General features: G+C 40.6%; 1 protein-coding gene across 5 annotated transcripts in view; it reads left to right on the forward strand.

Moving 5' to 3' along the window:
• The window catches only part of Stambp (STAM binding protein), a 37,912-nt gene extending 17,756 nt beyond the window's left edge, over window positions 1-20,156 (forward strand). For all 5 annotated transcript variants that reach the window (XM_069989001.1, XM_069989006.1, XM_069989003.1 and 2 more), the window contains 8 exons: window positions 1,771-1,846; window positions 2,379-2,474; window positions 3,707-4,073; window positions 7,817-7,941; window positions 8,782-8,919; window positions 16,190-16,302; window positions 17,405-17,504; window positions 19,578-20,156. In XM_069989001.1, the coding sequence (XP_069845102.1) occupies window positions 1,771-1,846; window positions 2,379-2,474; window positions 3,707-4,073; window positions 7,817-7,941; window positions 8,782-8,919; window positions 16,190-16,302; window positions 17,405-17,504; window positions 19,578-19,634 (1,072 nt within the window). In that variant the 3' untranslated portion in view covers window positions 19,635-20,156. The remainder of the gene's footprint in view (window positions 1-1,770; window positions 1,847-2,378; window positions 2,475-3,706; window positions 4,074-7,816; window positions 7,942-8,781; window positions 8,920-16,189; window positions 16,303-17,404; window positions 17,505-19,577) is intronic.
• The last annotated feature ends 4,689 nt before the right edge of the window (window positions 20,157-24,845 follow it).

Genomic DNA, 24,845 nt, shown 5'->3' on the forward strand with positions numbered 1-24,845 from the left:
CACACACACATATATATAGCACATTTTCTTGATCCATTCATCTACTGAGGGGCATCTGGGTTGATTCCATATCTTAGCTATGGTGAATAATGCTGCAATAAACATAGTTGTGCTGGTAGCTTTCGTATGGACTTGTTTGTGATTATTTGGGTAAATGCCTAAAAGTGGGATTGCTGGGTTATAGGGGAGCTCAAACTGCAGAGCTTTTGCATGGCAAAGGACATAGCAAGTAAGAGCAATAGAAAGCTCACAGATCTTCACTAGCCATACAACGGACAAGGGTCTCATATCTAAAATATGCTTGGAACTCAAAAAATTAAATCCCCCAACAACAAATCCTCAAAGAAACAACTGCCCCATTAATAAGTGGGCTAAAGACTTAAAGAGAGACTTCTCTGTAGAATGGCCAATAGACACATGAAGAAATGCTCAACTTCTCTAGTCATAAAAGAAATACAAATCAAAACAACATTGAGATTCTACCTCATCCCAGTTAGAATGGCTATAATAAAAAAATCTAATAAAAACAGATGCTGGAGGGAATGTGGCTAAAAGGGAACCCCACTGCATTGTTGGTGGGAATGTAAATGTGTTCAACCACTTTGGAAAGCAGCATGGAGGTTCCTCAAAAGACTACACATAAAGCTTCTCTTATTGTTTTGTTTTATTGTCATTAAGTAGATGTCATAAATCTTAAGAGGCCTCTGAATTGATTCCGTTTTTTTTTCCTCACTGAGCTTTTTAGCCAAGGACAGAAACTGAAAGAGAAAATCCACCATCTGATATTTATGCCCTTTTTATCAAATATCATAATGCATATAATATATAATGGATGTTATGTACATAATACAGTCCTGTAACTGTAACACATGCACTAAGTGTATCTCTGTTTGGTATGATACAAAGGAATATCTTTTTTCTTTAAAAGAATATAATCCCCTGCTGGATACTGGTACCTCCTGCCTATAATCCTAGCTACTCAGGAGGCTGAGATCTGAGGATACCATTCAAAGCCAGCCTGGGCAGCAAAACCATGAGATTCCTATCTCTTAACTACCAAAAAGCCAGAAGTAGAGCTTTGGATCATGTAGTAGAGCATTTGCCTTGAGCACGAAAGCTCAGGGACAGTACCCAGGCCCTCAATTCAAGCCCCAGAACTGGCACAAAAATGAAAAATAAGATAAAAGTGCCAGAGATAACAGTCATAACAGTAGTAATGTACATGGTTTTTGGTTAACCTTCTATTAACCCAAGCTGCCAATCTGTCCTTTTAAGAACATTTTTTTACAGAGGCCCTTTCCTTGAAAAGCCTGCCATATCACACACACACACACACACACACACACACACACACACACACACACACACACACACACACACACACACACACACACACACACACACACACACACACACACACACACACACACACACACACACACACACACGATCTCTTTCTTTGCAGGTACATTTAGGGTACAGAATAGGCTTTGTTTGTTTATCTGTCTGGTTTAGGATTTTGTTTGACCATTTTCTTTCATGTGCAGCTTGCTGCTGCACATCTGGTTTGGAAGAAGGCAATATTGTTTGCTAATTCCAGGGATGGAATTAGTAGGCAACATGGCCTGTCTAAATGTCCTTGTTGTATCTTCTCTACCTCTAGAAACTCTTCATGCAGTAGCTACAAGATAAGGGATGCACATTGCCTTATGGTCTCATGGACATTTGGTCATTCTCTCCATATATAATCATTCTGATCTGTTTTCTTAGGCTCTTCATTGAGAAATTACCAAAGCATCGAGATTACAAATCATCTATCATTCCAGAAAAGAAAGACACAGTAAAGGTGGGTCTTCATTTTCATTATTGTCTATCTACAAGCTTCAGAGCAGCATAGACAGACTTAAGAGCAAAGTTATAGTCTCTGCTGGGTACTAGTGGCTCACACCTGTAATCCTAGCTACTCAGGAGACTGAGATCTGAGAAGCACCATTCAAAGCCAGCCCACGCAGGAAAGTCTGTGAGACTCTTTATCTCCAATTAACCACCAAAAAATCAGAAGTGGTGGTGTGGCTCAACTAACCTTGAGCAAAAGAGCTCAGGGACAACACCCAAGCTGTGAGATCAAGCCTCAAGACTGACCAAAAAAAAAAGTTCTAGTCTCTGAATCAGAGCAGAGATGGAGCCCTGGAGATGGAGGTAAGGCCATCTCTCTTTTTCTTCAGTGCAGATATGAAATAGCAAGACTGGCTGGGTAGTAGGTAATTCAAGTTATTTTTTAAACATGGTTGACAGTGTCAACTTATGTCTTGTTTTTGTTTAGTGAATTGTATGGCATTAGAGTTGTCCTGATTCTCAGTTTTTGTTTTATATCTCAGAAATTAAAGGAGATTGCATTTCCAAAAGCAGAAGAGCTCAAGGCAGAGTTGTTAAAACGATATACCAAAGAATATGCACAGTATAATGAAGAAAAGGTCAGTATATAATAGCAGAGGAAAATACTTGGGTATCTTATGCTATGCTCCAGGAGTGCACTGTTATTTTAACAGATTCTGTGTTTTTAATATGACAGTTAACATCTAGAACAGTGGTTAGTCTGAGGATTCTAATATATATTTGGTTTAATTGTCCAAGAAGGTGACTTGAGAGAAAGGAAATTTATTGCCTGTATGCTATATCTAGAGCAAAAACCTGAAATGAAAATGCTCGCCAAAATATTTTTTTGGGGACTATAGATTTTAGAGGCTTGGGTTACATTTGATTATATCTAAAGTTGTTTGTAGTAGTTGATTTTTCCACCTATCTTCAATTGAGTCTTGTTAAGGGTATTTAGTTAAAGCATGTGAAGAAATGCCCAGGACATCGCAGTGGTCCCTTGTCAGACATCAGTTTACACTGCAAGCTTTACTTGTCATTTTGTAGCTGTCTGCTGGGTTCTGTTTTGCAGTCTGGTGTTGAAAATCAGCAGAGGATGAATAGCTATAAGGCATACATTTCTAAGGAGCTGAGTGAGTGAAAATTTCTTTTATTAGAGTTTTTCACTTGATGTTTCTTGTTAGTTTAAATGTCACTGTGTTGAACTGATCATAGAAAAATTTTCAAGGATTCATTCTGGGTTAAAATCTATAAGAGTTCCTGGACATGGCAGGTATAAATTTGGATTTGGTTCTATTTCTATTTTATTTTACCTGGGATATATACATTTGTACAGTTTAAGAATAGAACTGTGTATGATAGAGGTCACAGGGTACAGAAAAATAAGATGCATCAAGATTTCAATAAAGAAAAACATGCTGGGCTGGGAAGGTGGCTCAGTGGTAGAGTGTTTGCTTTGTAAAATGCATGAAGCCCTGGGTTCGATTCCTCAGCACCACATAAGCAGAAAAAGCCAGAAATGGCACTGTGGCTCAAGTGGTAGAGCACTAGTCTTGAGCTGAAAAGCTGAGGGACAGCGCCCAGGCCCCAGGACCAACAACAACAACAAAAATGCTTTAGGATACTGAGGCACTGAGCGGACTGGGACTTTATCCTTGGGTACTCTGTGGCTCAGTAGAAAAGTGTAGTGACTATAGTCCATGGGTACTGATGTATCAAAGGAAGCACAAATTATTTATTGGGAAATTAGACCGCAGCAGAAGTACATTTGGGAATTCTCCTTGCTGAAGATCCTTGTTCTTCTGAGGTGTAAATTGTTTTGTCTTTGTAGAAAAAGGAAGCAGAGGAATTTGCCCGGAAAATAGCCATGCAGCAAGAGCTGGAAAAGGAAAGACAAAGGGTAGCACAACAGAAACAGCAACAATTGGAACAGGAACAGTTTCATGCCTTCGAAGAAATGATCCGGAACCAGGAGCTAGAAAAAGAGAGACTAAAAATTGTACAAGAATTTGGGAAGGTGGACCCTGGCCTTGGTGGCCCGCTGGTACCAGACTTGGAAAAGCCCTCCTTGGATGTGTGCCCACCCTCACCTGTCTCATCTACACAACCTTCAGGCTGTAACACAACTGGAAGGCCATTGCAGCCACCAGTGGTGGACAGGTCCTTGAAACCTGGAGCACTGAGCTACTCGGAAAGTAGTGAGTCCATTGCTGTCCCCTTCCACCTCTTTTGCGGCCATTCAGGGCATCATTCTGGGGATTCAGATTAAGAGTATCTCCATAATCCCACTTACTAGGTTTTGGTCACAGAGCCCTATTTGATAAATACTGTCATACTGTGTCTTGTCACATTGGCTATCCTGTAAAAGTGGTATTTACTTACACAATTTATCTCAACCCTGGTTAATTTTCTGAAGAGTCAACATTGTGCTTAAAAGTCAGACTCTCAATCTTTAAGCATTCTATAATATTTGAAATGTTCTGTGAATTAGAGACTGCAGTTGGCTTTTTGTAAAAGGAGTTTTGAAATGTATAGAACCACTGTGAACTTCAATGACCAACTTTAAAAATAAAAATAAAGCAGGCTACTCTGCCCCAAAGCATTCCCAATCTTTAAAGTTTGGTAAACATAAACATTGTGTATACAGGGTGATAATACAGTTCACCCAGAAGAACTACTGACAGTCTCTTCTCCTTGCATCAACAATTTGTGTCAAGAAAATAACAATGGAGCTGGGCACTGGTGGCTTATGCCTGTAATCTTAGCTGGTCAGGAGGCTGAGAACTTAGGATCACAATTCAAAGCCAGCTCAGGCAGGAAAGTCCATAAGACTTATCTCCAATTAACTACCAGAAAACTGGAAGTGGAGCTGTGGCTCAAAGTGGTAGCCTTGAGTGCAAAAGTTCAGGGACAGCACCCAAGCCCTGAGTTCAAGCCCCACAACAAAAAAAAAAAAAAGGAAAAGAATGGGGTAAAGATAAGTATACCTAGATGCTAGTGTGAATTTTAGAGTTGGAATCAATGTCAAGCAATCATTTAGAGAAATAAGCTTTATAGAAACTCCTTGTACAAGTACAGTATAAGAAAGGAAGGAGGGCTAGGCTTTGTGCTTGGCCTTTAAAACCTTCCTTGCCCCCTTTACTCAAAAGACTTCTCTCTACCTACTGTTCCTACCATAAGTCTGTTCTGAGGAGGCTGGATGCACATGTTCTAGGACATTCCCTAGACTCTTGTTTACATTGCCCTTCTCTGTCTGCCTTCCCTATTTTTCTTGAAGTTTTTCTACTTCCCCCTCACTCAGATTGATTCTATTATCTGTAAAACTCCCAAAGCTCTCTTTATCACTAATACAATTTAGGTCATTTATTTGATAATACACAGTCATTTGTCAATATCTAGATTTTTTAATGTCTTACATTTTAGGGCTGGAGTCATACTCATTTTTGTGGTCCCTGTGGAATGAGCACAGTGTCCACTTACATGTACTTAGTACATGATTATTGAATTAAAGGAAATGACTGTGCCAAACTTTATCATCCTTAGATACCATCATCAGACTGCCATGTGACTGTGTCTCCTGGTCTGACTTTGTTACTTCTGTGGCAGTTCCGGCTTTACTGTCAAATGTGTAAAGATGCTTCCTACCCTTAGCTTGCTGACTCTCAGAGGACTTTTCCATTGTGTTCAGGTACTGGGTCCATTCTTGGCATCCTGAAGCAGATTTTATGAACTGCTTTGTCAGTGTCTTCTTGAAAGACCAGATGTTGTTGTTGTTACTTGGGTTCTTTTGTCATTTAAACTTTCTTCTAAAAGCCTAAGTAAATCCAGAAGTAACTTATTTTCCATTATCAAGAATACATCCTGAGAGTCATACTCCTTGATACTCATAAATAAGATAAAGGAGATATGTTAAAAAAAAAAAAAGTTCATTCGAATGGGGAATTTATTTGTTCAACTTTTTGTTAATTCTACCATAGAATTCTCAAATATCGCAAGGACTTTTTAAAAGTAGTAGTTTACCCTTGTTCAATGATTTTGTCTGTCTATGTGCTAGTAATGATGGAGCTTGGCTTTTTTGAACAAAGCTCACACTCTACCACTTGAGCTATATCTGTGTGTGTGTGTGTGTGTGTGTGTGTGTGTGTGTGTGTGTATTGTAGGGCCCGTGTGTGTGTGTGTGTGTGTGTTGTAGGGCCCAAACTCAGAGCTGTGTGTGTGTGTGTGTGTGTGTGTGTGTGTGTGTGTTTTGTAGGTTGTAGGGCCCAAACTCAGAGCTGTGTGTGTGTGTGTGTGTGTGTGTGTGTGTGTGTGTGTGTGTGTGTGTTTTGTAGGTTGTAGGGCCCAAACTCAGAGCTTGGGCACTGTCCCTAAGCTTTTCCACTCAAGGCTAGTGCTCTACCACTTGTACCCACAGTCTCACTTCCAGTTTTCTTTTGATTAATTGGAGATGAGTCTCTCAAACTTTCCTGCGAAAGCTGGCCTTGAACCATGATCCTCAGATTTCAGCCTCCTGAGTAGCTAAGATTACAGACATGAGCCACCCGCAACTGGCACTTCTAATTTTTTTGCTAGTTAATTGGACATAAGAGTCTCACAAACTTTTCTGCCTAAGCTGGCTTTGAACTGTGATCCTTAGATCTTAGCCTTTTGATTAGCTAGGATTACAGGCATAAACAACTGGTGCCTGACTTTGTGTGAATGATTAAAGCCTGGTTTTTTTTTTTTTCTTGAAGTATTAAGAGCATCAACTCAATTCAACTGTAATTTAAAAGTTGCATCTAAATCAAATACAAGTGCAACTCAAGGCACAATTTACCTGTGTCCCACTGTAAGCCTATAAAATTAACACATTATATACTTCCAAAATACAGTGGTTAGAAAGATTCAGGATAATCAGCCCCACTCCAAAAAGGAAAAAAATAGGCAAAAAGAAAGGAATGGCTGATCCTAAGTAAGTCTAAAACCCAGTAAAGAAAATGACCTTAGGTCTGAAGTTGAATAATCTCCTTTGACACCCAGGCCTATATCCTGAGCACAGTGGTCAGGTGTTTGACCTCCATGTCTCAGGCAGCCCATCCCTGGTGGGCCCAGTCCACCCAGCAGCTCTTAGGGTAGTCTCCTGCCCATAGCTTTCCTTGGCTAAAGCAATATGCTGATGACTCTATAGTTCTAGGGTCTCAAGAGGGCACTCCTTTCCCACAAGTGCAAAAAGCATTGCTTGAATGAAGACTTTCTTTGATAGTTCTGCCCCTGTGACCTGAGCCTGCAGCCTCTCTACAACATCCTTTGAAGTCCAGGTAGAGGCCACTATTTTCTGATAGCTTTTAGAGGAACTGGCTTGTATAAATATAAAAGTTGAGACATTCTATAACAGGCTTTCTGCAAGGTGATAGTTCTGAAATACTGTTAGCATGGCTGAATCCTCTTCTAAAAGCCTTAGAATCAGGAAAGTGAATTGTGTGTCTGTCTCAAGATACATACCTGAGAACCTGTAGTGCCAGTGGTCAAGTCCTAGAGCCCAAAGGCCAAGAAACCTATAATTCTGATTATTTCCTTTCCTTTTGCCTTTTCTATCTAGGCCCCCAGCTGATTGTATAGTACCCATCCATATGAAGGAAAGTTATTCCCTACTCAGTCTGGATGCACACACCAATCAAGTTTCCTTTCAGAAACACCCTCATAGACATACTCAGTTCTTTAGGTATTCCTTAACCCAGGCAAGCTGACAGTTAATCTGTTCAGCTCCCATCCAGCTGTGATAAGAAGTTGGAAAAGAGACTTTAAAGCCCATTTTTGAGTACCATTAAGATGGATGCCCACTCACCACCTGAAGGTTGTGTATCCTAATGACTTAGCATTGCTCTCTTGGGCTGCCAGCTGTGAGGACTGCTTGGGAAGATTCAGCTCCAGGGTCTCAGACTTTTCCCCTTCTCCATTACAGTTCCTACAATCAATGGATTGCGCCATGTGGTGGTACCTGGAAGACTGTGTCCACAATTTCTCCAATTAGCCAGTGCTAACACTGCCCGGGGAGTAGAAACGTGTGGAATTCTCTGTGGAAAACTGGTAAAAAAAAAAAAAAAATCCTGAACTTGAACTGTTTCTTCCCCCTTGACCTCCTGTGAGTGTCAGAGAAGATGTATCCAGGGACAGTTACTGTGCACCAGGCACTCTATAGAAGGAACCATGGGCTGCATAATGTAGTCACTTTGAATTTGGTGACTCTGTATTTGGTTGCTTTTCAGTGTTCCTTGAACTAATGACTTTAATGCTGTAGTTAGAAACACCTAATTCTAACTTAGGAAGACCCAATCATTATTATTATATTGTGTTCTGAGCACCTATTTTGTAGCAGAATCTGAGAATCTGAAATGTTAGGCACATAGTATATTCAGTTACTTGGAGAAATGAAAGATACACTGAGTAGAATGTATAATATGAGCACTAAAAATTTTGAGGCAGTAAAGGTCATTGGATGAAGGCACTGAAACTCATTCCTAAACAGCTGCATCAAAGAATGAAATGGAATAGACTTAACCTGAGCCTTAAAGGATTAGAAGGACTAAACAGTGAAAAGGAAACTGCTTTAGACATGAACAAAGAAGAAAAATAGTACTTTACCTGGACCTCCTCAAGAACCACAAGTAGACCTGTTTGGATGTAGCCCCTAGGGCTGTGATGATTACCCAGGCTGTGTATCAGATGGAGTTCTGGGATTCTGGGGTCGGTCTCAGGATCAGTCATGGCAATGGACATGAGCAGTTAAGTTTGTGAACTACTGAGGTGGGGGATTCAGAGAGAACAAAGGAAAGTCATGCTGGATAGGAATGACCTTCACATAGATATTTAACTTTCCACGGTTAAGAGTGCCAGGGAATTGTGACGATTTGTTTTCTCCTTTGGCAGATGAGGAATGAATTTACCATCACACACGTTCTCATCCCCAAGCAAAGTGCTGGGTCTGATTATTGCAACACAGAAAATGAAGAAGAACTTTTCCTCATACAAGATCAGCAGAATCTCATCACACTGGGCTGGATTCATGTAAGCAAATCTGAGCTCTCAGGATTCATCTCCTCTCATTGTGCTTTCAACACACTGTTTGCTTCTTTCTTTGAACAAAGTAAAACATCTCCAGATTATTTATTTTCCTTCCTTCAGATGAAGTTCTCAGCATATTGACTGTTGATATTCTATTACTGATTTCTGGGAACTACCTAGGGCTTTTTCATTATTAACTTTTTGCTTATTGTTTTTTTTTTCAAATAAAAATAAACTGATTTCTTTAGAATTCCAGTTTCCCTGTGCATGTGAATAGTGTGATAGAGTGCTAACCTAGAATATATTTAGGCATTGGCCCAAGAGACTATACCTACTATACACAAGTCATGTTCTAAAAGAAATATATAGCAAATGAGCCATAGAATTCATTCAGATGGTTGCAGCTGGCCTTTTATTAAGCAGTAGATACCTTCATGTCAAACCAGAATCCCCATCAGTGTACACGGTTTTCAAGTGTTTGCATGTCTTATGCATATTTCTTGTACTAGTCAAGTAAAATAGAATTCTTAAATTTTTTTTCTGTTGTTCTCAACACTTGATTCTCACTGATCAACCTGTTCTTCATACTGTATTGACATCTGTGAAATGCAGACAATACATTAGCTTGTTTCTGGATATGAAAAGATTACATATAGTTGTATGTCAGAACTGACATAGAATTCATCTTTTCTTCAGTTCAATAAACATTTACTGTAGCTCCCCACTATAATAGATAGGATATAGACACTTATATACTATCTGCCAGGGGATATAAATATATGTGTGATCTGATTTGATTCTAAGTGAATAGACAATAAACAACTCTTTACACGAAATCGAGTGTTGAAGAGGGGACTGCAGTATTCAGAGGAAGGAGGGATACCTGCCATGAGAATTTTGACAGATTGAGGGTAGAGTTCTATGTGAAGGGAATGCACTGAATAGTTTGATTTTCTTGGACTTATGGTTTGCATCAGAAACAATGTAGGTAAGTTTTAGCATGACACACTGGAGTCTTTTTCCAGAGGCCCTGCCTGGACTTGGAGAACAATTCTGCATTTTAGTAAGTGGAGAACTCTTACTAAAAATTTTTGAGGCAGGTGCTGTTGGCTCACACCTATAATCCTAGCTACTTAGGAGGCTGAGATCTGAGGATCAGGGTTCAAAGCCAGCCCAGGCAGAAAAGTCCCCATGAGACTTAACTCCAATTAACCACTCAAAAAATGGAAGTGGAGCTGTGGCTCAAAATGGTAGAGTGCTAGCCCTGAGCAAAAGAGCTCAAGGACAGTGTCCAGGCTCTGAGTTTAAGCCCCATGACTACCCAAAAAACCACTTTTTTAGCAGAACAATGATAATATCAAAGCCATACTTTAGAAAATTTAGTGTGTTAACTTTAAAATCTAAAGGTAGGTTGAAACAGGAAGCTCATTTAAGGTTAGGGTGGTGATAAAATCTACTAATGATGAAAGCCAGGATAATGGTAGTGTGTTTGGCAAGAAGATGATGAATGTGGGATTTCAGAGGATTCAGGAATGAGTAACACAGGATGATGAGTAAGAGAGTTGATGATGACTCAGATCTTTGGGGCCTGGCTTAAGGGGGTGGCAGTGATCAGCTCTTAAGTATATAACTGGAGGATACAAGGATGACTAACTTTGGAATTGGGGTTCAGTTCTGAGCATGTTGAATTTGAGGTATTTATGAGATATCAGATTATTGGGGTGAGTTTTAAGTCAGTTGGAAGCAAGTCCTCAGGATCAAGGTCAAAGCAAGAAAGAATTCTGAGAGTCTTCTGCATTGAACTGGCCTTGGTAGCCTTGGAAGTAGCAGAGTTGGGAGTAAGACAAAAGATTCACTGGAAACTGGGAAGACAGGCTACCAAGGAAAGTGGTGAATGTAGCTATTGTGAAAAGTGAAAGGTATGTGAGGAAGTGAGGCCCATGTTAGGAGACAGGAGGAGGGTGTAGGACAGTTTCAGGATACTAACTGTGCCATGTGTTATGTGCTCCCCATGATGAAAACTTCAACCAGCCAAATGGATTTGCCGAAGTCATTGACGATCTCACTTTAGTGGGTTTTAGGCCATGATGTGCATAGACTTTAGGGTTTGAAGAGCTGTGGGGTTGTGGCAATACTGAAATGAAGACTACCATCTTAAGGAGCCTGGCTCTGGTGGAATGGGGAGAAGATGGAAGTTTTTGTATCTTGCTTCTTTTGCTCAATCTTTTAGAGGCTTATCTGGATATGTCTGGATATGTTTTATGCCCTGTGAGTCAGTGAAGGAGGAGGATAAGAGCAGGAGTGACAAGATAATATGACAAAAAGAAAGTGCCAAAACAGAAGTACTAAGGGGAGAGTTCATCTTCCTACAGGGAAGAAAACATCTACTCCTTCCAGTCAGGATTAAAGGAAGGAGATAAAGACACAGAACATCATATCACAGAAGTGAAGAAGATAATAGAAATTTGGGGATAATTACTGTTTAGATCATAGTAGAAGTAAGGCACAAATGATTAGATACCTAAGTATCCATGAGGGTCTAGAAAGAAACAAGCTTAGAGCTAAATTGATAGAATTTTAGGGTTTTTTTTTTTCCCATCCCCTTGATATTTCTGCACCATATCTTCCATCTTTGGGATTAAAAACAAACGAATAAAAGATGATGACCGTAGATTTACTCATATCTTAAAATTTCAAGAGGAGAATGCAAAAGGTCAGTACTTCTTTGTACACCTTACAAACTGTAAATCAGCTTCTCTGATCAAAAAGTGTCACATATTGGGACTGGGAAGGTGGCTCAGTGGTAGAGTGCTTGCCTTGCATGCTTGAGGCCCTGGGTTCGATTCCTCAGCACCACATAAGAAAAAAGAAAAAAGCTGGAAGTGGTACTGTGGCTCAAGTGGTAGAGTGCTAGCCTTGAGCTGAAGAGCTGAGGGACAGTGCCCAGGCCTAGAGTCCAGGCCCCATGACCAGACCCAAAAAAAAAAAAGTGTCACGTATTGATCACTCACTGGCAGCTTTCGAGTCGGAGGGCATCCCCCTCTTGCCTTCATCCTTAGTACTCACTGCTCTCTCACCTGACCGCTCTGCTCCTGTCTACACACCTAGACCACCCTCAGCCTTCACTTCTGCATGTTGCTTTCTCTTCCTGAAAGTGCCTGCCTCTCTCCCCAACAGAGTAAACATACCCTAACTTCATTCAAGACAGTTGACTGTGAAGGAAAGAAGGCGAAAAGACATACATAGTAGCTGGAGGGAGACCAGGCCAAGGAAAGAGCTTTTGATTCAGTTATTTATTTAGCCCCTTATCTTTCAAGCCATCCAACTGTAGATTTTAGGCATGGATTTGTTTGGGTAGTCCTTGGTTGCTCCCAATTAGAAACCATGGGATGAACTGAGTTGACACAAACCTTTGCTCCCTAGCAGTCTGAAGGATTATTATTATAACCAGATAGGAACTGCTGGCTCCTGTGGTCTCCAGCATTTTTTCTTGCTCCCACTGTGCCTGGGTGGATCTGCTGCCAGTATTCTCTTAATAACCTTATGCCTTGATGACCTCTTACATCCTGGTGAGCATGTCTTGAAAAGTGTTCACGCTCATGATGGATATTGTACAGGTGGGGTATAGGAATCAATGCTTTTCACAACTTCCTCAGGAAACTTTAATTTTTCATGGCTGGTTTCAAAACAATAAGTAATTTCACTAATTTTTTTCTTTTTTTTTCTCTTAGTTCAGGTTGATGACTTTTTTTAATCATATCAGGTCTTTTTTCCTGTCTAGTAACCTAAAATTATACCTCCTCTAAGATAACATAAGCCATTCTGTAGTTGTTAATTTTGTGTACAAGAATTATACTGGGGGCTGGGAAGATGGCTCAGTGGTAGAGCGCTTGCCTTGCATGCATGAGGCCCTGGGTTCGATTCCCCAGCACCACATAAGCAAAAAGAAAAAAAAAGCCAGAAGAATTATACTGAAGGGCTAGGAATGTGGCTTAGTGGTAGAGTGCTTGCCTAGCATGCATGAAGCCCTGGGTTTGACTCCTCAGTACCAAATAAACACAAAACTGGAAGTGGTACTATGGCTCAAGTGATAGTGCTAGCCTTGAGCAAAAGAAACTCAGAGACAGTGTGCAGGTGCTGAGTTCAAGCCCCAGGATTGGCAAAAAAAAAAAAAAAAAAAAAAAAATTAAGCAGAGCCCTGATGGTTGCTATAATCCTACATGCTTCAGAGGCTGAGATCTAGAGGATCACCATCTAAGGCCAGCTCAGCAGAAAAGTCTGAGAGACTCAATCTCTACAGAGATGTGTGCCTGTGCTCCCAGCAACTAAAGAAAATCTAAGGGCTGGGATGTAGCTCAGTGGCAAAGCGCTTGCCTAGCAAGTGCAACATCCTGGGTTCGATCCCCAGTGCCAAAAAAGGAAAGACAAAAAAAAAATCTAAAGTAGGTTAATTATAGTACAAGCATGTCCCAGGGCTGGAAGTGACACCTTATATTAAAAACAACCAACAGGAGCCAGCCTAGGGTGGTTTTGAATTGGAAACTTCTCTCCAGTTTGCCACCAAAAAAGCCAGAAGTGGATCAGTGGTTCAAGCAGTAGCACATTAGCCTTGAGGAAAAAAAAATCAAGGATAGTGCCTGGGCTCTAAGTTCAAGCCCTAGGACAGACACCAAAACAAAACAAAACAAAAAAACAGGATTGAAGATGTGCTTCAGTGGTAAAGAACTAACCTAACAAGTTTGAGACTGTGTTCAAGCCCTAGTACAGCCAAGAAAAAAAAAAAGAGAAAAAATATGCTTAAAAAAAATAAATAATTGGGAACAAATGAGAAATCTATTTATTACCTTATGTAATTGTTACCTCTCTGTATATCACCTTGACAATAAAAAAAGAAATATGCTTTTTTTAAAAACCCACAAAATAAATAGTTGGGAACAAATGAGATCAATTGTACACTTTGGCGTTGCTTTAACTGATTACCTTCAGCCTCCCTTCTCCTTCCAAGTGAGACTCTTCTGCATGAATTAATTGGCCTCTGAAATCCCTATCTGCCATATCTTCTTTGGATGCTGCTTTAACAGCAGACCTTTTTCTTTTATGCCAGGAGGAAGACTTATTCATCTGGTTATGGTGTATTAAGTCTGGTTTCCAGCATATTGAAATATTAGGAGGCATGTACCATCTGTTCTAGAATGGGTGGCTCTTCATCATGTAGAGAGATTGCCAAGAGATAAATACACCTTGATCATCTTTTAGAAATTATGAAACTGCATCAATCAAAGCCTGAATCTTAGAAAAGATTTTTTAAAAGGAGGCTTTCACAGGGCCACTCTCATGGTATTCATTCTTGCTGCAGACACATCTAGATTGTCCATGGACCCTATCATGCTGACCCCACCACCAATAACCCTTCAATCCTTCCAGAGCAGGAAGCAGCAAGCTGTCCCCTCTCCAGTCTCCAAGCCTTGCCAGATTTCCATTCCCCTTCAGTTAGCCTCAGTCATCCCCATTCTCCTGACCTCCACCACACTAGTCTCTCCTGTTATTATCTTTTATCTCACCGGGGACTCTGGTTTCCCCCACCCGCCATGTCTGAGACAGTATTTGGTCTCCATGTTTTTGACTCCTGCAAGGCTCATCTCACCTGTGTGCCTACACTGTCTCTATATTCGGGTGTCTTGCATATCTTGCTCCTGCGTGAGACGCAGCTCCTGACCTGCGCCTGTCGCCCATGGCGCGCGACATCAGTACCCATGGACATGCACACATGAGCCTACTCCACCCAGGGTTACGCACATTATGGGTCTCCTAACCAATTTCCAGGCACCTTGGACTGCAAAGGATTCCTTGCTAGTCCCCTGAACTACTCATAACCCCAGGGAAACCTTTCCTTGATAGTTGGGATCTATATCTTAATTTACTTTCAAAAAGTTAGAAGTCATTTAATTAGAGCATAGCACAGACATGACTTCTACCTGGTCTAGTTCTACCTTGGACCCAGTTTTTCTCAGGCTTTGTAGTGGTCTTCAAGTTTCAATACTGCACATTAATGTATTTCACACATGGTATTTCTGAGCTCTTCTCTCAAGCCCCCTCCATACCCTATTATTTAATGGCTTCTCATTCATCCTTTGCTTTAATACCTCTTCTGCAGCCTAGTTCTCCACCCTCACGCCCCCAAGATTTCCAAAACACACTACATCTAATCAACCAGTGCGATACGAATTCCCGTTACAAACAGTCCAGAGAAAAACTTTATTCCTGTGTTTTCTTCCCTATTTCTCTCTGCCTGTCCTCCCTCTCCCTTCTGTCACCGCCCCCAACCATACACAATGAGTGTTCAGGCTGCCTAACACCTCCACTGTCTTCAGACTGGAAACAGGAAACTTCCAAGTTTCTTTTTACTCTTATTCCACACAGGCTTATTTACCTACCAGACCTCTCTCCTTGTGGTCAGATGAGTGAATTGAATGAAAGGTGCTGTGTGATTTGTTATATTGTCTATAACTGTACGCTGAGGCAGCATGTGCAATTGCCCAGGCTTATAGTGATGCCTTGCATTCTATTAGACACAAATCACTCCCACAGCTTCCGTTGAATCCAAAAATTACGGTACTGCACAGAACAGCATTTCTGACACATCCAAGAACTGAAGTGGGGGGTGTCCCCACCATACTTGTGTCATCTCACTATTTCTTTCCAGAAAAAAAACCCACCTGTTCAATTGCCATTCTGCCTACATCCAGGTTCATTTCATTTCCTCAGTGGCTTTCATTGCCTTCCCCTCGCCAATGGTATTTCTCGCTAGAGAGAACTCTTCCAATGTCCATTGTCCACCTATTTTTCCAAGTTCTTTTATACTCATATGATGTACAACATGATGCTTTGAAAGAGATATATTTCTGGAATGCTAAATAAAGCTAATTAGCATGCATCATGTTATATTTTTCTAATTTTTGGTGGCAGGAATACTTAAAAAGTTCCTCTCAGAAATTTGCAAGTATACATTACTTTGAAGTCTATTGTCATGTTGTGTAAAAAAAACCCTTGAACTAAAAGACCTTGAATGTCTTCACATAACCAATACTTGTTCACAGTACTGAAAAGGATTTACTTAGTATGAACTTTACTCCTCCATCATGGTTGCACATAGCTTTGTACTTAAAAGAGATTGGGTCAGTTGTTGAGAACCCTTCAGCTTTGCCTCTCTTCAGGGCCTCGGCATGGCTGATTGTGCTTACTAAGAGTTCTCTGGCTTGTTTTCTCTTTTCAGACTCATCCCACCCAGACTGCCTTCCTCTCCAGTGTTGACCTACACACTCACTGCTCCTACCAGATGATGTTGCCAGAGTCCATAGCCATCGTCTGTTCCCCTAAATTCCAGGAGTGAGTATATGGGACATGGTCCAGGGTATTATAAGAGAGTAGTAGGAAAAAAAGCCTTGGAGCAAAAGGCCTTTATTTTTTTTTCTTTATTCTTTTTTTGGTGCAGGTACTAGGGCTTGAACTCAGGGTCTGAGCAGTATCCCTTAACTTTTTCATTCAAGGCTCTACCACTTAAGCCACAACTTAAGCCACACTTAAGCCACCTCCAGCTTTTTGGTAGTTAATTAGAGATAAGATTCTCATAGACTTTCCTGCCTGAGCTAGCTTTGAACTGCAGTCCTCAAATCTCAGTCTCCTAAATAGCTAGGATTAGAGGCATGAGCCATCAGTGCCCTGCTACTTTTACTGTTGAGCCCTTGTTTCTGTTTTTGTTTTTGAAATATTTTTGTAATATTAATTGGCTACTCTAAAAGGCTTCCTTTAAGCCCCATATTCTGATAAACCTAATTTAGTGTTTTAAAAGATAGCCAAGTAACAACTTGCTTTTCTGAGAAAAATCCTCAAGAAATTTGAGCTATCCAATTTGAAGTGATAGGAATTTCAATAATTTGTTGTTGGATTACAGAATTTCAAAATTAAATACATTATCCTAGAGTGTTATTTCTTTTTTATTTCAAATCTAAAGATACTAGGAATTGAACCCAGGGCCTCACACTTGCTGGGCAAATGTTCTACTACTTGAATTAAGTCCCCAGCCTTTTTGTTTTTGAGATAAAGTCTCACTGACTTTGTCTGAGTTTGCCTCAGACTTTGGACCTCCTCCTTTTGCCTACTGAGAAGCTGGGATTACAGGTATGATCCACTATACCTGGCTTCATTCCAAATCTAATTATTTACTATTAATTTCCCAGCAAAACTAAGAGACCTATCTCTTCTCTGTAAAGCTGTCTCAAAATTACCTCTGTCTTGCTGTGTGTGTGTGTGTGTGTGTGTGTGTGTGTGTGTGTGTGTGTGTGTGTGTGTGTGTGTGTGTGTGTGTGTGTACATGCCAGGATTGTGTGGATCATGTATGTGTGTATGCATGCACACACACACATGTGTATGTTCTACACATGGAAGATCACGTTTACTTGACTCTGAACCTGCTGTTTTTTTATTTCAGAACAGGATTTTTTAAATTAACTGACCATGGTCTAGAAGAGATTTCCTCTTGTCGACAGAAAGGATTTCATCCACACAGCAAGGATCCACCACTGTTCTGTGTATGTATCTCTTAGAAGGAATGGGGGCTATATTTCAAACAAGAAGGACAGTCATTGCTAATGAGGCACATCATTCTTTCTGCTCCACATAGAAGATCAGCCCTACCACTTATCTTACTGGAGCTCCATAACAAGATTGTACATGGGAAGAAGAGAGGGATAGAAATAAATTTTCTTTTTACTTTTGTGATGCTAGGGATCTCTAGGATGCTAGGCTTTGCATATACTAGGCAAGTGGTCTACCAGCTAGGAATAGATTATACTTTTATCTCTGCCACTTAATAACCACATGAGGAAGTGGCACTGTGGCTCAACTGGTAGAGCGCTCGCCTTGAGCTGAAGAGCGCAGGGACAGCACCAGGCCGAGTTCAAGCTCCACAACAGACTAAATAAATAAATAAATAAAGTAACCACATGTCTCTGAGGCTACTTACCCTTCTTGAGTCTGCATCTGTAAAGAGGGGATAATAATAATAACACACACTTTGCAGAGTTGTTGAGAGGTTTAAATTAAGTAGGGCCTGGGGGTATAGTTTAGTGGTAAAACATGGACATAGCAGACACAAGACTTTTGGTTCAATTCCCAGTACCACACCAAAAGAAAGAAAGAAATACAAGTACAGAAAGTATCTACTGCAATAGCTGGTTTGTTAAATGTAAGGGTGTTTTCAGTTGCTTGGTTTGGTTTGGTTCTTTTGCCAATACTGGGGCTTAACTCAAGGCCAGGGCATTCTCTCTTAGCTTTTCACTCAAGGCTGGTTCTCTACCACTTGAGCTCCACTCCTGGATTTTTGCTAGTTAATTGGAGATAAGAGTCTCATAGACTTTTCTGCCCTGGATGACTTTGAACTACAATCCTCAGCTCTCAGCCTCCTGAGTAGCTATGATTACGATATGCGCCACTGGCACCTGGCTAACTGTAGTGTTCATTGCTAAGTTTATTCTTCAGAAAGAGATTTCATTGCAGAGGAAAAAAGCCACATAAGATAAGCAAATTGAGTACATTTGATCTGAAATTATGCTTAGATAATAGGGATTTTATGACCTTCCTCGGAAGTTGGGATTTTCCAAGTTGAGGATAAGATCAGTATATTTCAATTTGCCCTTGAGATCTCAAGCAATAATACTGCTTTACTCCACACTGGCCTGCAGTTGGTTGCTATTTCTTTGGGCTCAGAGAAAAGTGAGCAACATGGAAAAGAGATCCAAACCCTGTCACTTAAAAGTAACAGTGAGTATTTCAAAGAGAAACTCTAGGACAAATCTGAGTTGACCTCAAGTGGTAGGACAGCTGATGTATAACCAAGTATTGGATGTCCCTCATGCCAACCCCAGCACTAAACTGAGACCTCCAAAAATGACTGTTGTCAGCTGACTGTCAGGAAGAACTTTCTGATAGATCTGTTTAAAAATAGATTGGTCTATCTTAGGATATTCTATATGTCTCAGTACCAGGGTGTTGAAATACTGACTATACAATCAGAAAAAATATATCTTGGCACACCAACACTGGTTTCTAGTTATGAAGATCCTTCTGTGCCAAAAGTGAGAAATAGTAGGTGACCTTTACAGAATGACCCTCATTCATCTTTTTAAATGTGTATTTTACAAATGACTCTAGAGTATAGATGCATTTGAAAAATAAAAGATATATGGGCAGATGTTGATTCAGTCTGTGAACAGAGGGTTGGTGGGGGTGATACTTTCCAGACATATTACTATAATTGTCATTTAGATGGTGATCTGGCTTCCAAACTTAGAACTACTAGTTTTGAAATAAAGGATTTTATATAATGGATTTTCAGGCCAGGAGCTGGTGGTTCACACCTATAATCCTAGCTACTCAGGAGGCTGAGATCTAAGGGTCACTGTTCAAAGCCAGCCTGGGTAGAAAAGTCCTTGAGACTCTTATCTCCAATTCACCACCAGAAAACCAGAAGTGGAGTCTTGGCTTAAAGTGGTAGAGTGCTAGCCTTGAGCAAAAGAGCTCAGGAACAGCACCCAGGACCTACAACCAAAAAAAAAAAACCTCAGAATTTTCCACAGTTTCACCTTTCTTTTTCTCCATTGCAGAACTGTAATCACGTGACCGTTGTGGACCGTGCAGTGACTATCACAGATCTTCGATGAGTTTGACTGACCAAGAACTACAAAACCATATCAGTGTACCAACACCCCTTAATTTAAGCTTTCTGGAAAGCTTTAGAAGTTTTTTAAGACAGAATAGGAAAGAAGGTACCTAGGGAAGAGCTCTTTTTTTATTTCTGGTTTGAAAAGAAATCAATGAATATATATTTAAGGCAAATCTACAAAAGAGTGAGCATGATTATACTAAAACAATTAATTCAAAAATTAAGTCAAAAGAATGGTATAGTGAATACATATACACCCTTCTTTCTAAATTCACCAACTATTAACCTATTTTTTTCTTCTCTCCCCTGTCTTCTAATTTATCTACGAACTTGTTTATTGTCTGCCTTTGAACTGGATTGCCTTTGATTAATGACAATATTAATGGAGCTTATGATGAGGGTGAGGGACAGCTTACTGCATTGAGATGGTCATGAGACTCACAACCCTAAAGAATGAATTATGTTATTTAACAAATGTTTCAGGATATTTTTTCCCTACAATAAAAGAACAATTAACTTATTTTGTTGTGCTCGAGAGTGATTCATTTAATTATGCATCACATAAACAAATGAAAGGTCTAGTTGTTCTGGGAGACGTGAGGGTAAATAGAAATGAAGAAGTACTGAAACTGAAGGGGTATCCAGGTTCACTGTTAGTTATTCACTGTTTTTTCTCTTCATGCAGTCACCTCTGTTCTTTTTGGTGTTGTCTCCAGTGGGTCATCCCACTGATTCCTCTTATGCCCCACAAGATTTCAGCCTAGGGGAATCTTTGGAGCACAGGTTGCACTCTGAGAAAATGGTTCCGTTTAGCCATCTACCCTACTCATTTCATTGTTGAGCAACGTCTAGGAAGGTGTGGGAAGCTGTAGTTGATACTACATTTTTTTCCTTATTATGAACTGAGCCTGGTGTGCTGAGGTGGATTAGAAAGCCTGGTGGTATTTTTGACACTTCACGTGAGGGCATGAGAGACGAATACATTAGATCAAATGATTTCTTTCTATAATCAGGATCTAGAAGTAGAGTCTAAATGTTTGTGCTTCATTTTGAAGTTTTGTTTTGTTTTGTGCCAGCACTGGGGCTTCAATTTAGGACCTAAAGCTCTCACTTAGCTTTTTCACTCTAGACTGGCACTCTACCATTTGAGCCAAAGCTCTACTTCTGACTTTTTGGTGGTTAATTGGAGATAAGAGTCTTTTCTGTCTGGGCTGACTTCAAGGCAGGATCTTTAGAATTACAGGTGTGAACCCCTGGTGCCTGGCCCATTTCAAAGTTTATATGTTCCATCTTTGTTGCCTAGGTGAGTTGTCCTTGAATCTGTTCCCTGCAAGAGTACTATATCCTTTTTCTTCTCTTAAAGTCTTAAGATATTAGAAATTCTTTCTTCTGCAGTATTTGGTACACACAGAATGGGACAAGATAAGTAGGTTGGGTCAGGGGAAGATGATTGCCTTCTGGGTCGGAGGCATAGGCCCCTGACTGTTCCTTCTTGCCCTAGTCAATCCTGAAGCTGTCTAGACCTGTGCTTTCCAGGAAATCCATCCCCTTTTTCCACCCTCCAGGCCACTACTTGATCTGGAGCTCTATTATCTTTAACTTGAACTATTGCCTTAGACTTTCACCAGGTCTTTGTTTTAGATGGCATTTAGTGGGCATTTTTGTTTTCATTGCAATCTGCTCTGTACATTACCATCTTCCTCATATTTTATCACTTGGTCAGAAACCTGCAATGACTTTCTATTGCCTAAAATCCCAATTAGCTTTCATTGAGAACTTTGCACTTAGAGCCACATAAATTTCTTTCTCCTGACTACACATTTAAATGTCTGGGGAACTTTTTAGAGAGATCTTAATGCCTGTGCCCCACCCCAGTCCAATTAAATCCAAATCTCTGGGTTGGGTCCCCAGACATTGTTTTTGTTCTGCTTTATTTAACTTTGTTTTTTAAAGCTGCTAGGATTCTCTAGTGAGCCAGGCTTGAAAAACACTGCACTAGTCACGTTTATTCAGCCCAAATGAATTGAATATACCATAAAGTAGCCATATCAATCACCAACTGATCACCAGACTGCCATATTTTCCTGTCTCTGCCATTATGTATAAGATATGGTAGTGGCTAAATGGGTACAGGAAAGTAGTCTGCACCTGCTACTGTCTGGTCACCCAGAAGCAATCTACGATTGTTTCATTGTCTTTTTACTTTCCCCTGAAGGGAGAGATGAGGGAGCAATCAGCCTATGAAAAAGCAAGAAGACTAAGCAAGATGGAAAAGAGAAGGAACTAGAGTTGTAGGGGAAGAAGAAAAGGAATATTGTGAATAAAAGAGAAACAGACTATGGAATGGAAGGACAAATGTCTACACTGAAAGCAAAAGAACTAAAGTAACACCTGGGTTTCTGAGTCTCAAAGGCCTGCAGCCTTTTCTGCCCTCCTTAGCTGCCTCTTAAGTAGTCTGGGTTGTGAGGAGCATCAGAGGCTAGTGTTGTAGCTGCTTCCAGAGGATCACTCCAACTTGATGCAGGCCAGTGCAGGGACTGTGAAGTTACTGCTCTCCTGGAGACAGAGCAAGGTTGTGTTTTTCAGGTGATCCCATACACAAACTCCTAAATGGAAGCAAAGAGGAAGAAGAAAGCCTTGAGCCTTGCAATGCTCTGGAAGATACCAAACACCTTAAAAGGCAGTGTGTGAGAAGCATTCCTTTAGTGGGGCCAGTGTTGGGGTGGCTGTTCCTTGCTTGAGCAGCAAAATTCCAACTTTCATTTATGTACCACAAAATTCAAAATCATAAGCACTTAACCCCCTTTGACTGTTAATGGCGTCTTCTGGCTGTCACTTTCCCCAGGAGGAGACTTTCAGATAGAAGATAAGAGACTGCTGAAGATAGATCTTAATGAGTCAAAGTCCAGTGAATCGTGCAAGTCCAGTCTGTTTGCAATCAATTTCAAGAACAGTTTTAGGTCTCAGCCACAAGTGGTTCCCTAGAAAATAGTTTAAGTCAATCGTTGGCATTATGTGGCCCACCCCTCATATCTCCCTGTTTTAACCCCTCCTGCATGTGGAGGCAAGTTTGCCTAAGGATTTTTAAAGTGAGTTTCTGAGTTAAGGCTCATTTCATCTGTGAGGAACTTTGCCTGCAGCACTGCTCAGGCCTGTTTGGTTCAGGTCCATTGGAATATTATTCTCTGGCAAGGAAGTACAAAACTGAACACTGAGGACTTTGTTTCTAGGTCTAGCTCAAAGGCTCAAATGATAAAGAATTGGCTACCAATGTTAGCACTACTGGTGGAATCTTTAAGAGGTTGGACTTACTAAAAGGAAGTTACAGATGGGCCTCAGTGGCTAATGCCTATAATCCCAGCTACTTAGGAGGGTGAGATTTGAGGATCATGGTTCAAAGCCACCTAGGCAAGAAAGTCCATGGGAATTATCAAGAAAAGCCAGAAGTGGAGCTGTGGCTCAAGAGGTAGTACACCAGCCTTGAGGAAAACACACACATATCACTTTGGGACAGCATCTAGCATTCAGTCCCTGAGTTCAAGCCCCAAGACAGCACCAAAAACAAAAGGGAATGCCCCTGAAGAGGGTATTGGAACCCTAGCCCTTCCTTTCTCTCTGTTTCACTGCCACCATAAAGTAAACAGCTTTGTTCAACACATGCTTCCTGCCACAATTCAGCCTTACAACAAGCCCAATAAAGCAACTGAGACAACTGACCATGATCTGAAGCCTCTAGAACGTTGGGTGAAAAGAAGTCTTTCTCCTTTTCAGTTGTTTATCTTAGCTGTTTGGTCACCACAGTGACTAACACAAAAGGTTCTCTTTTAGAAGACAGAAAGAGGAAAGACAATGAGAAAATAAAAAAACCATACATAGAATCACTCTAATTTTATTTAAAGGTGAATGATGCTGCAACATTCCAAATTAAAATTCTAGAATTTCTGTAAACTGTACAGAGAAAGAATGCAAGAACTTTAAATATTTTGATTATCTAGTGAAAAAGAATCAAATTAAGCCAGGTGCTGGTGGCTCACACTTGTAATCCTAGCAATTCATAAAACTGAAATCTCCTTATCCTGTCTTAAAGACAACCTGAACAGGAAGGTTCATGACGCTCTTATCTCTAATTAACCAACAAAATGCTGGAAATGGAGGCATGGCTCAAGTGTAAAAGCTTAGTGGCAGTGCCCAGGCTGAGTTCAAGTCCCAATACCAGTCAAAAACAACAACAACAACAAATCATCTGTTTTGCAACTTGTGACAGTATTCCTTTCCATTCTGGGTTAACTGACTCCACAGTCCATAATGGATCTAAGTAACCTTGTCCTTAGAGAAGAATGATTAAAAGAAAGCTGCTAACATAGGCCATCACAGAAAACAGTCAACATTAACAAATGAGAAGCCAGGCTCCGGTAGCTCACGCCTGTAATTCTAGCTACTCAGGAGGCTGAGATCTGAGGATCACAGTTCAAAGCCAGCCCGGGCAGGAAAGTCCATGAGACTCCTATCTCCAAATAATCACCAGAAAATGGAAGTGGTCCTGTGGTTCAAGTGGTAGAGTGCTGCCTTGAGCTGAAGAGCTGAGGGACAGTGCCCAAGCCCAGAGTTCAAGACTCATGACTGACAAACACACACATACACACACACACACACACACACACACACACACACACACACACACACACACACACACAAATGAGAATAAGAGTCTATCATTTTAAAACATACTTTAAGATGAAAATCAGCATTTACTTTCATTTGTCTTATACTTCCATAATAAATTAAGAAATAATATTAACATTTCAAAAATGTATTTCTATTATTCTTTTTTATGTGCCAATGCTGGCACTCTACAACTTTGAGTCATACCTCTAGTCTGGCATTTTATTGGGTATTTTTGGAGATAGAGTCTCTCCAAAATTTTTTTTTTGCCAAGGCTAGATTCAAATCTCAATCTTCTGATCTCAGCCTCCTGATTTCCTGAGTAGCTAGAGGCGACCATTTTTTGTTGGTGGTGGTTGTGGGGCTTGAATTTGGGACCTGGCACTGCCTCTGAGCCTTTGTACTCAAGGCTAGTGTGCTACCACTTTGAGCCACAGCACCACTTCTAGTTTCCTGGTGATTACTTGGAGTTCAGAGTCTCACAGAATTTCCTGGCTTCCAACCATGATCCTTAGACTTCAGCCTTCTGAGTAGCTAGTATTACAGG

The sequence above is a fragment of the Dipodomys merriami genome, unplaced genomic scaffold, assembly GCF_024711535.1.
Source record: "Dipodomys merriami isolate MVZ:Mamm:240054 unplaced genomic scaffold, mDipMer1.0.p SCAF_37, whole genome shotgun sequence".
NCBI lineage: Eukaryota > Metazoa > Chordata > Mammalia > Rodentia > Heteromyidae > Dipodomys > Dipodomys merriami.